Raw genomic sequence first — 12,535 nt, 5'->3', positions numbered from 1 at the left:
TTATGATCACTGCATCCTACTCCAACTGAGATGACATGTGAACACAACTCATACACATTTGTAAAAATGTGGTCAATGCATGTTGATTTAAATTTACCATTCAAAGAAATTCTTGTGGGTTGTGTAACAATCTGCTTAAGGTTAGAAGCATTAGTTATAGTAATCATCTTTCTACGTAAATAACACTTCTTTGAAAACCAATCAATGTTAAAATCCCCAAAAAGAAAGATATCTTTGGTTTGAGCAGATGCCTTCTCAATGTTATCGCATATCTTTTCCAAGTAATCTACATTTGAACTGGGAGGTCGGTAACAGCAGCCCACTAAAATGGGTTTGTTAAACTGAATATTTAACTGTAGCCATATCATTTCAATATCGCTGCCCATCAAATCTTCCCTTGGAGTGACTGCAATATTTTCGCTAATATAAAATGCAACACCCCCACCATTTTGATTTCTATCTTTTCTAAATAGTCCATACCCCTCAACAGCTAGCTGTGAATTATCAAAACTGCGGTCTAAGTGTGTTTCTGATAAGGCCAATACATGAATCCCATTGGAACAGATGTTTATAATTTCATGAACCTTATTTCTGAGACTACAAATGTTCAAATGAGCTAAATTTAAACCTTTCTTAGGCAAGTTTGAAAGTAAATTTGTCATATTAAAAAGATTTAAACATCAAAACAAAAACATCAGGATAAAAATCTAAATAAAGTTCAAGAGCAGTTATTCAGATGCTTGCTTTTGTCCATTTGCCGGCCAAATTATAAGCTTATCATACCTTAAGCTGGCTCTTTCACCTTTCTCTCTTGCCTCTTTCAATTTTGGCAACAGTTCACGTCTTCTCTGCTGCACCAAATCAGAAAAGTCTTCATTGATATAAATGTTTGTACCCTTTAATTTCTTTGTGGAGGAAAGGATGCGCTGTCGGTCTTTAAGTCTAAGAAGCTTCACAACAATTTTTCTTGGCTTTCTTCCCTCATGGAATTGGCCAATCCGGTGGACCTTTTCCATCTCAATTGTAGAACTATCCAGACCCAAATTATTAGACAGCATTTGTTGAATCTTCATTTCTAATCCACTGATTGTTTCGCCTTTTTCCTCTGCGATCCCATCAATCAGTAGATTAGATCTCCTTAACTGATTTTCAATATGATCCAGCTTCTCAAACAGATCCTCCAATTCCTGTTTTGATTTTGAAATGCTGCTCTCAAATGATCTAATTTTTATATCAATGTCATTCTTCTTAGCTTTCATCTCATCCATGATACCTTGTGTGAACTGCAGACTAGTTTTCAGTTCTTGTACCTCTCTAATCACACCATCCAGCCTTTTCACATTTCCATCCATAATGATTTGAATGAAACTCTTGAAGTTTTCCTGTTGTTGTTGTAACATTTCCTTGTAAAATTCTCTCTGCTGATCCATCATGTGGGTCAACATACCCATAGTTACAACTGTATCATCCTCTGATGGTTGTTTACTACCTTTGGGAGGCATGATTCCACAATCTTACCAAGATGTACTGAGATAGAAGTGGCAGGCCCGCCAAGCCCAGAAGCCTCTCAAACAGTTGAAGCGATGAAAATAGTCCAATTCACTCGCCGCACAAGTCCAATATTCAGAATGTGAAGACTAAATGCATATATTGACCAAATGTTGACCTTAAAGTAATGGTCCAATATGTGATTACAATGATTTGTATTAGATTGTAGAGAGCTTGAGATCTCAGAGACAGAGCATGGCAGCCATCTTTGAATGTAGTTTGGCCTGCTAGCCTACACAGTACAGGACTATACAACGACTAAAACTATCACACAATACTCACAGTCAAGATAACAGAGTTGGTTGGCAATGCTACGCCACACCAGAGAAAGTCTAATGAGGGGAGAAGTGCCACTCAATAAACTTCCGGTTGCAGTTCCACTCTTGTTCCATATGAGGGCGCTCACATGACGAGTGCAGAATGAATGGAGGTCTATGGAGCTATACCGCTCAAAATCCACTTTTCGTAGGATATAATTTTTTGTCTAGTAATTTGAATGTTGTTTTCGAAAGGGGATGCAAATAAATTACACATTGCTTGGTGTTAGATTTTTTAGAGTCACTTATTTGCTTTAAAAAGTCTTTCAAAATGTCAATGACGTCAGAATGCTGACGTCATTAGCAGAATGCTAGCGTGTTATGGGCAACAACAACTCAACCTGTAAGAAATCGAAAAGAAATAAGTACTCGTTCATTCAACGTTCGATCTATAACCCATGTTGAACTTGCAAAACCTACAATCAAATCTGAGATTTCTCAACGGCAATCGGGTGAGGGAGACAAATTTAGCCATCTAGCCCCATTGACTCCCATTCATTTTGCACTCATGGCGAGCACCCCCAGTGGAACTCTGATTGGAACTACAACCAATAGGACTTAATAGGGCGTTGAAGTGAACAGGCTTTCCGTAGACGGGCTTTGGCCACACATTGTCTTTCAAATCGTTGTCCTTGTAGTATGTGATTGGCTGAAGCCTATTCTGTCGCCGCAAAAAGTAAAAAAAAATCGACATCGAAGCATAAAAAATAAAATTTGTTTTTTCGCCGCGGCACATTCGCGTTCGGTGTGGAAGCACTCATTACACAAACAGCTGATCAAAAAATAAACCCATCGCGCGAAATATTCGTGCGTCAAAATTGCGTCCAGTGTGAAAGGGCCTTTAAGGCTCACTCTTATTAGTGCTGTGTAGTAACAGTGTCGCATGATCACGATCGGCTCGCGCTGCACTGGTCCAAACTGATAAACAACGGTCCGTCAACCACACAATAACGAGTAGCTCAGTTTCGTTCCGCTTACATTACGTTTGCCATTTGATGTTGGGCAATGTTGTAGTCGCGCCGGTGGCTCTACGTTGCCACGCGCAACGCGCCTACATTTGAAATAACGAAATTTTGGTCGGCAGAAAAAATGATCCAACAAACCGTTCGGTTTGAAAATGCGTACCGAACACCGAACCGAAAGCCTCGTACCGAACGGTTCAATACGAATACGTGTATCGTTACACCCCTACTTACCACTATCTTGTTTTTTCTTATCCTCCTCTTCCTTTCTCTTCATTCTTTTCTGGCTTCCTGAAGCATAATTCCGCTTCATGATGACTGCCGAGGAGTTTTTGTATTTTGCCAGCAGCAGAGATCGCGTGGTTGGCTGGCTGCTCAGCGACTACTGAGAGGGGCCCCCTTGAGGGGGATCCCGATAACAGTGTCATTGCACTTTACCGCATTGACTATCAAAGGGGCGCTCACACAGTTTGTCGTTGCATTTTATTCTTAACCAGTCGTTGTCTTGGGGCCCCAGGACAGCTCGGGGCCCCAAGCAATTGCTTGGTTTGCCTGCCTTGTCGCGACGGGCCTGACTATTTGGGTTTCTGAAACATTCGGAATAACCCGTTTACATGCGTGAGCAGAGAGAGTTACTCCTGTATACATGGAATTTGTAATCAATTGGCAATATCCCGATGTAAACGGCGACCCACGGTTAGCGTCTGGACGTACGGCCTTAAGACGCAATATGCGTCATTTCCGATTCTTCTTCCTGTATCCAAAGACAACAACAACAGCAGCAGCGCGCGGATAATGAATAGTTCGGGGCAGATAGTGATCGCCTTTGTTTGCGCTTTCCTCCTCGCTCCAAAAGTGTGGTGCTGTGCTGCGTCTCGCCATGTTTACCTCTACTTCTTGTTTACTTCCGGTATACTGCACGCGGGTTTTTGTATGCGCCGTCTCTACTCAAAAGACCAAGATTCCTTGCAAATAGAACATGCGCTGAACCCAAATCAATGTTCCTTTTGATGGGGATATGCCGATACGTGTTTACATGACCAAATATTCGGGTTAGAAAAGGGGTACCCCAGGGATCATATCCGTGTTTTTAAAAACCGGGATATGAGCATTTGTTTTTTTGCCGGTATTTACATGGCCGTGCGCAACCGGGTTATTGCTAATATTCCGGTTTTGAACGGGTTATTGGCTGCATGTAAATGTAGTCAATGTTTTCTGCAAAACTCAAAATGCTTTTCATTTTGTCAGCATCCTGCCTCCTGTTGTTTGTCTCCGGACCTCTAGAGGTCCGCTGTGTTCACCACTGCCTTAGTTCTTCCTTGTGTGTCCTTGTCAGCGTTATCCAGGTCACATGTGCCTTGTTACCCATAGAGTATTTTAGCTGTGTTTTTACCCCTTGTTCCTCAATTGGTTTCTGAGTCTTGGCTACGCATCGCCTGCTGTGTCCCTCCGAGCCCTTCCAAGTTATCCCAAGTAAGGTGTTCTTAGTTATTTGATTTCGTTTTTTCTCCCCTCATGGAGTTTTTTTATTTCTCTCATGTGATTCTTTGCAGTATACTGTACTATAATACTTCTTTCTGAGAAGAACTTTTGTTGGATTTTTTTTTTTTTTTTTTACTTTATAACAGCGATAAACTTACCTGTACAATAAACTGTTCAATCGTTTTTACTTCATTTGTGATGGTTTGTGCTGTACAATTTATTTATTTATTTTGTTCGGCTAGATCAGGGGTATTCAATTAAAATTCTAAGAGGTCCAGTTAGAAAAAATTTCAGCAACCAAAGGTCCGCAACATCACAATGACTAACTTGTGTTAACATTCAGTGCCACAGCCTAGTTGTATGAAAATATGTAAGTAGCCTAGTCAAGAGACGACGAATAAAATGAAAGTACAAATTTAATAATATTTCAACAATATTTATTGTCAGTTTATATATTGAGCTGTAGGGAAATATACTCTAATAATAAATGATCAATTTAAATAAAATAAAGGTTGCATTTAAAAAAAAATTGTAAATAAATAAAACACAACAGAGAGCTTTTGAAAAATGTGCATCTCAAAATAAAGTGCTTAATTTTAGAAAAACTAAATAAAAAGTATAGCTTGAGTTTCCTTTTTACTTTTTAGTTAACTCCCTTTCAAATCTTAAGTTTAAACACATTTTAAAATAAACAATCTCAACACATTAACAATTGAACAGCTTTAACACCTCCTTTTCTCTTTCTTTCCCTTTTATATCCCACTTCCACACTTTCTCTTGCTTAGTGAGAAAAGTGAGCCCTTGCTTGTCCAGCCAGGATTTTAAATCTGGGCTGGAATGGTGTCAGGGCCATTCTCAAACACGTGTAGGTGCTCATTGGTGAGCCTGGATCGATATTTGCTTTTAATAATGTTCATTGTGGAGAAAGCTGCCTCACAGTTGTATGTGGAGCCAAACATGGTAAAGATATACATGGCTACTTTCCTCAGACCTGGGAAAGCAGTCTCTGAGACCATTTGAAGCCAGAAAGTGGCAGGATCAGTTTTTCCAAAATGCTCTTTCAAGGCCACATCTGCTTGGAGATCGAGCAGTTGCATCTGGAGAGGCCCAACATTTTCCCACTTGAAGAGCAGTGTGACTTCCTTTGAGAACTCCCTGACATCTGTGATGAGGAATGGGTTCTGAATGAACAGGGTGAGCTGCTCTCCAAAGCTGAAGCTGTCAAAACGCTTGCTGAAGTTTACAATCAGCTTGTCAACAAAGTCAACAAAAGAAGACACATCTCTCTCACCCTGAACCTGTTCCTTCACAGTTGGAAAGTGTGCACAGTCTGCCAGCAGGTCTTCTCTAAACAACACAAGTTTCCTCTGAAAGGAGCGGACAGCTGTCATCAGATCACAAACTGAATTGTCCTTGCCCTGTAGCTTTAAATTCAGTTCATTCAGGTGTGAAGTGATATCAACCAAAAAAGCCACAATATCCATCTTCTTGTCATCCTCCAAAAAGAGAGAAAATGTTGTTGCCTTCTGGCTCTTCAGCTGTGCCAAGAAAGCTGTGATTTCCCCTCGGATGGACCAAAAGCGCTCCAACACCCTACCTTTGCTGAGCCATCTTACATTGTTGTGTAGCAGAAGGTCATCAGCATTTGCATTAACTTCTCTGAGGAATTCCCTGAGCATGCGATGCTGATGGGAAGAGGAAGCTCTGAGAAAGTTTATCATTCTCATCATTGTGTTCATCACCTCAGCATACTCGTCTGACAGGGTGGAGCACAGGACTGACTGATGAATTATGCAATGGTAAGAGATGAGATGAGGATTGTCATCTTTCATTCTTGCCACAGCTCCTCTCTCTCTCCCTACCATGGCAGGGGCTCCATCTGTGGTTATTGAAACCACTTGCTTCAGCTCTATTGCCCTCTTCTTTAACATCTCCTTTATGGCCAGGTAGATGTCCTCTCCTCTTGTACTGGTCTGAAGGGGTGTGACACCTAACAGGTCTTCACAGAACTCTTCCTTATCCTTGTTGAAGAACCTCACAAAAACTAACAGCTGAGCATTGTCAGACACATCAGTGGACTCATCTACAGCTAAGCCTATGCATGGTGCCTTGTGAATTGCTTCATCCAGCTGAGCTAACACATCATGGGTTAATATTTCTGTTTTCTTTGTGGCTGATGATGCTGACATAGGTATTTGCTTGATTTTTACACACGTCTTCTTTTTGTTTTCCCTCAAATAAGGTTTCAGCTACCGCACTCATGCACTCCTTGACAACCCCTCCATCAGTAAATGTTTTTTTATGTTTGCCCAAAATCCAAGCAACTTTAAGGGAACATTCGTTAGCACGTTGTTGGGCAGTGAATGAATGTGTTAGGATTCTGCTGGATCGATCATATTGGGCTTTTAGATCCTTTATTTTCTGTGCCCTCAGTGCGGATTTAAGTGGGTAAGTTTGGTCAAAAGATTTGTGTTTTGTCTCATAGTGGCGCTTCACATTGCCGCTTTTAATAATCGCGACAGTCTCCGAACATATGAGACATACCGGTTTTGAACTGCCCGTGGGAAGAATGAACATGTAAGAATCTGTCCATTCTTGATTAAAAGCTCTGTTTTCGCTGTCCACTTTTCTTTTTTTAGAGCACGCCATGTGAAACGTTGTCTCTCTTTCGTCTCGTCTCTCCCTGTGTGTGTGTGTATCTCTCGCTGTCTGACTCGAGTAGCATCACATGACATGATTTACAACGCATGCTATTGGTCTGTGAGTTTCCTGGGCCGCGCTAAACCAGTACCATAGATGCTAGAAAAGCTGCGCGGGTTAAAATAGAAACGCTCCGTCAAAAGTCAATAATTCTCAATAATTTATGGATTATTGGTCCGGGTCCGGACAGAACGGCGGCTGGGTCCGGATCCGGACCGCGGTCCGCCTATTAGTGACCTCTGCTCTACGGGAAACCGGGGTTCGCATCCTGAACTATCTCGACAACTGGCTGATCCTAGCTCACTCTCGAGACCAGGTTTGCGAACACAGGGATCTAGTGATCACACCTAGCTCGTCTGGGCCTTCGGGTCAACTGGGAGAAGAGCAAACTTTGCCCCGTGCAGAGGATCTCTTTTCTCGGTATAAAAATCGACTCGGTCGCCATGTGCGCGCAGCTTACGAGTAAGCGCGCGCAGTCACTGCTGACTTGCCTCTGCCAATTCGAGACCAAGTGTGCGGTTCCACTTAAACTATTTCAGAGGCTCCTGGGGCATATGGCATCCGCAGCTGCAGCCGCCACATGGATTGCTTCATATGAGACCGCTTCAGAACTGGTTCGCGATCGAGTCCCAAGGTGGGCATGGCAACACGGCACGCTCCGAGTCCCAGTGACTCCAGCCTGCCGTCAGACCTTCACCCCGTGGTCGAACCTCAGTTTTTTTACGGCCCAGAGTGTCCTTAGAACGAGTTTCCAGGCATGTTGTTGTCTCAACACATGCCTCCACCACGAGCTGGGGCGCTATGTGCAATGGACATGCTGCTGTGGGCTCCAGGACAGGACCCCAGTGCCTCAAGTTGCTGGCAGTACGTCTGGCTCTGCACCGCTTCCGTGCGTTGCTCAAGACCCAGCACGTACTAGTCCCTGTAGCGGCCCCTTGGATTTATTTATCAAGACGCAGAGAGTTTCAAACGGGTGTCGATTTATTTCTTCCTCTCAATGAGCACCATGCATCACAAGACCATGAACATCGTGAAAACTACAGAAGAAATACAAAATGCTTCTATGTAGCTTCACAAATAATTTGCACATAAATTATGTTCACATATGAATCATGTTTACACACAATACAAATCATTTCAACAGATGACCAATATGAAATATGTTTTTAAGCCTTTATGACAAATGAAATATCACATGCTTCTTTTAAATGAAATACAATATATTATAATTGTTCACAAAAAGAATATGGTTTTATATTGATGACATGTGCAATAAACCCATGAACAAATTAAGTATTGACATTCTCTTTTCCTTAAACAAAATCTATTTTTGATAATACAAACTCCACCCATTTTTCTTCATACCTCATTCCGCTTCTCCAAGGGCGCTAATTCAAAGAGTTTCTGCCATCAGCTACCATGCTCTTTAGCTCGACACACCATCACAGTTCGGAGCTCTTAAAAAATAACATGTACGAGCAATACAAAAATAAATTAAATCACAATGTAAACTCTTTCTTTACAAGATTCAAATGGATGAACACGATAAATAATTAAAGTGGTTACATGTTTTTACCGTTCTTCCGACGACACGCGAGCACCACATTGTGAATAGAGAGTAACAGGAAGTTTTGCGTCATAAAAAACATCTGAAGAAGAACGGCGCTTTTTTTCAAAATAAAAGCAGAACAGACAAGGTGACACTGTCGAACTATAATGTCTTTTTAACATATAAAAATAAAATATTATATATTTTATAAACTGTGTAGGAAAATATTAATGCGATTTATAAGACATTTACAGTCCCTTCAGACAATACCGCGACAGTACAATACTCCCGCCGTATGTCGCAACTCGCCCGCCACCTCCTAATATGGAGTCTGAAGCATCTGAGGTCGCTTCGAGCCATTTACTTTCCAGGAGACCTGAACTGTGCAGCCGACGAGCTCTCACAAGTCCAGCCTCTCCCTGGAGAATGGAGACTCCATCTCCAGACAGTTCAGCTGATTTGGGATCAGTTCCGGGACACACAGGTAGACCTCTTTGCCTCCCACGACTAGTCCCATTGCGACCTGTTTTATTCCCTGTCCGAGGGCACGCTCAGCACGGATGCACTGGTGCACAGCTGGCCGCGGGGCCTCCGCAAGTATGCGTTTCCCCCAGTGAGCCTTCTTGCACAGACCCTGTGCAAGATCAGGGAGGACGAGGAGCAGGTCATTTTGGTTGCCCCTTATTGGCACAACTGGACCTGGTTCTCCGAACTGGTTCTCTGAACTAGTACTCCTCGCAACAGCACCTCCCTGGCCTCTGAGGAATTCCTCTGAGGAAGGACCTCCTTTCTCAGAGACGGGGCACCCTTGTGGCTCCTGGACGGGACGAGGCAGGTTTGAGTACCCTACCACCAGTGATGGTGGCTACCATCACTTCCGCTAGAGCATCGTCCACGAGACATGCCTTTGCGTTGAAGTGGAACCTCTTCGTCAACTGTTGTTCTTCCCGTCGTGAAGACCCCACGAAATACCCGATCAATGTCGTGCTTTCCTTCCTGCAAGGAGGGTTGAAGCGAAGGCTGTCTCCCTCCACCCTGAAAGTGTATGTTGCCGCTATTCCTGCACATCATGATGTAGTTGAAGGTAAGTCTCTGGGAAAGTACAACCCGATCATCAGGTTCCTGAGAGGAGCGAGGAGACTGAATCCTCCTCGCCCTCCTCTCGTTCCCTCTTGGGACCTCTCAGTGGTGCTAACTGCCCTGCAGAGTGCTCCCTTTGAGCCTCTACAATCAGTGGAGCTTAAGTTTCTGTCAATGAAGACAACGCTCCTGGTTGCATTGTCCTCCATTAAAAGGGTAGGGGACCTGCAGGCATTTTCGGTTGACAAAGCGTGCCTGGAATTCGGGCCGGCCTACTCTCACGTGATCCTGAGACCCCGGCCTAGATACGTGCCCAAGGTTCCCACCACACCCTTTCGAGACCAGGTGGTGAACCTGCAAGCGCTGCCCTCGGAGGAGGCAGACCCAGCCTTGTCACTGCTCTGTCCAGTACTCCATATTATATTATGTAGTATTGTACAGTCCTCCATGCTTACGTAGACAGAACGCAGTGTTCAGGACCTCAGACCAGCTCTTTGTCTGTTATGGTGGGAAGCTGAAGGGAAAGGCTCTCTCCATGTAAAGGTTGTCTCACTGGTTAGTGGACACCATTGCTTTGGCTACCAGCAGCAAGGTCGACCGTGCCCCCTTGGTGTGACGTCCCACTCCACCCGGAGTGTGGCCTCCTCTTGGGCTCTAGCGCATGATGCCTCGCTAACAGACATCTGTAGAGCTGCAGGCTGGGCGACACCTAACACATTCGCGAGATTTCACAATCTCCGAGTGGGGCCAGTTTCTTCTCATGTACTCGCTTCAACCAGTCGGTACTAGATTTTGCTCAGGTGTCTTTGCTTGCTCGCCATTCCTCTCCATGGACAGGATACGTGTGATTATTCTCCTCAGGTGAGCCTCCCCGCGGGCCCAGAGTTCCTCCAGCGCTGTTGACGCCAACGGCAGAGTTATGTCACCGGCAGCTTTCGTGCTTGGCTAGGTGCCTCCATGTGCATGGTTCCCCCTCTGGGCGACCCCCACATGTGTATTTCCACTGTAAGCCTCTCTGAGCATGTGTCTTCCCTCGGCAAGCCTCCTTGCCACCCCTGGGGTTGAAATATTCCACCTGCGGCTGGACACCCCAGTGATTCCCCATATGCATCCCCCTCTGGGTCATATGTGTATTCCAAAATCCATATAATTACAGGCAATAATTGCATATTTCCACTGAGATATGCTTCCCAGTGTACCTTGATATTTCTGTGTTAAGTAGGAGTCCTTCGTCCGTGCTAGCCTCACGACAGGGAGCTCAGACTTACGCAGGGCACTGGAAGACAGCCGAGGTGGCGTTATTAGACTGGGAACCCCATTCGTCGTCACTGACATAACTCGTAGTGACCACGAAAGGGAACGTCTCGGTTACGTATGTAATCCTCGTTCCCTGAAAAAGGAACGGAGACGTTACATCTCCCTGCCACTTCCGCTGAACCGCTAGAACGTCTCGGCTCCTCAGCGAAGACATATCTGCATGTTGCCAGAGTAATTCCTTATATACCCACAAGGTGGGGCGGACTTACGCTATGCAACTTATTCTTTATTATTCTATGGACTTATTTCTTGCCATTGGCTCGTTTTGTATACTCAAAGGTGAGAGGCTTTCTAAGCGAAACCCCATTCGTCGTCACTGACGTAATGTCTCCGTTCCCACCTCAAGGAACGAGGGTTACATACCAGTGATGCGCGGGTCAATGTATAAACAAACTGCACCCGACCGACGTTTTCAACTAATCCGCCCGCAACTCGGACCGCAAAAAACGAAAAAGAAAATATTGTACCCGACCCGCTTCCTGACCCGCATTTTTTTAAAAGTAGCTATAATGCTCATCGTAGCGTCTTAATATAACTTAATATTCTAATTTTGTCAAGAATTATAAAAAATCGTCAATATAAGCTCATAATTTGTACTAAAATAGTCTAAATGTTTAGTTTTAAAAACACTTTAAAAAAACTGGCTATGTCTATTTTGATGTTTCTGCTCAAGTTCAGCAGTGAGGTTCGGGTTTGTTCCGATCAGAGCTCGTGAGCGGAGAGCGCATTTCTGAATATTCCGCTCCGCTCACGGTCGCTCGCCCAACCCAGATGGCCTGCTGGTATGAATATGTGGAATAAGGGCTGCCTCCGACTAATTTTTTTTCTAGTCGACTAGTTGTTCATTTAAGCCATTCGTGGACATATCGCCCCTTTATATTAAATTAATTACTTAAATAGGCTAGCCTATAAGCGTAATGACCGCACGCATAAAGCTTGCCACAAAGAACCGGTTAAAGTAATGATTATGAATGTGTCTAAATTAGCAAGGAGACATTTAATTGTTTAGTAATAAACTGGTGTTTTCTGTGTCGCTGCAAAGATGAAGTTGACAATGCGGAGATTGCGGACTCGCCATGAACGCCAGAGAGAAATGCACATTTCATATGGATTTTAGCCTACATAATCAGAGAGTATAGCCTATTTATTTTGGTTTGAATATTTTCGTTTAAAAGTAGACATTTCAAGCTTTCTGTAATATATAGCCTATATTTATCAAATCTGTGAGGCACAAGCTGAGTTTCGGCGCCCTCCAGTTCACATGCAGTGATCGTACCGGCGCCTTATTTTGTCTGCTATATATTTGCTTATTTAATAAATACGGGCAATTGATTGATAAAACATTGTTCAAAATTAAGATACAATTTATACAAAACGAAAATCTTTTAAAAAGAGTTTTCTATAAAACAAAACTTAATGAAGTCGTCAAAATCATGTTTTACCAAAAACAGCGCCGTTGCTAGGAGGGCGCCAGCGCCTCTGCCTCTCAGCGCCTCTGCCTCGCGAGTGGATGATAGCCCTGCAAAGATGCCTAGCAATGATATAGGCTACCTTTAGTGGTAGTACACCTTTAGTTAAGG

The 12,535-nt window shown here is 43.6% G+C and overlaps 1 protein-coding gene across 1 annotated transcript; it reads right to left on the bottom strand.

Moving 5' to 3' along the window:
* Positions 1–5,130: 5,130 nt before the first annotated feature.
* Positions 5,131–6,498, bottom strand: LOC308702186 (general transcription factor II-I repeat domain-containing protein 2B-like; the record flags this gene model as incomplete). The annotated part of the gene is made up of 1 exon (XM_081384853.1): positions 5,131–6,498. One exon carries the CDS (start codon positions 6,496–6,498, stop codon positions 5,131–5,133), a length of 1,368 nt encoding a protein of 455 aa, XP_081240979.1.
* Between the last annotated feature and the right edge of the window lie 6,037 nt (positions 6,499–12,535).

Source organism: Scardinius erythrophthalmus, assembly GCF_964197995.2.
Source record: "Scardinius erythrophthalmus genome assembly, chromosome: 14".
NCBI lineage: Eukaryota > Metazoa > Chordata > Actinopteri > Cypriniformes > Leuciscidae > Scardinius > Scardinius erythrophthalmus.
This window is presented reverse-complemented; position numbering and strand designations above follow the sequence as displayed.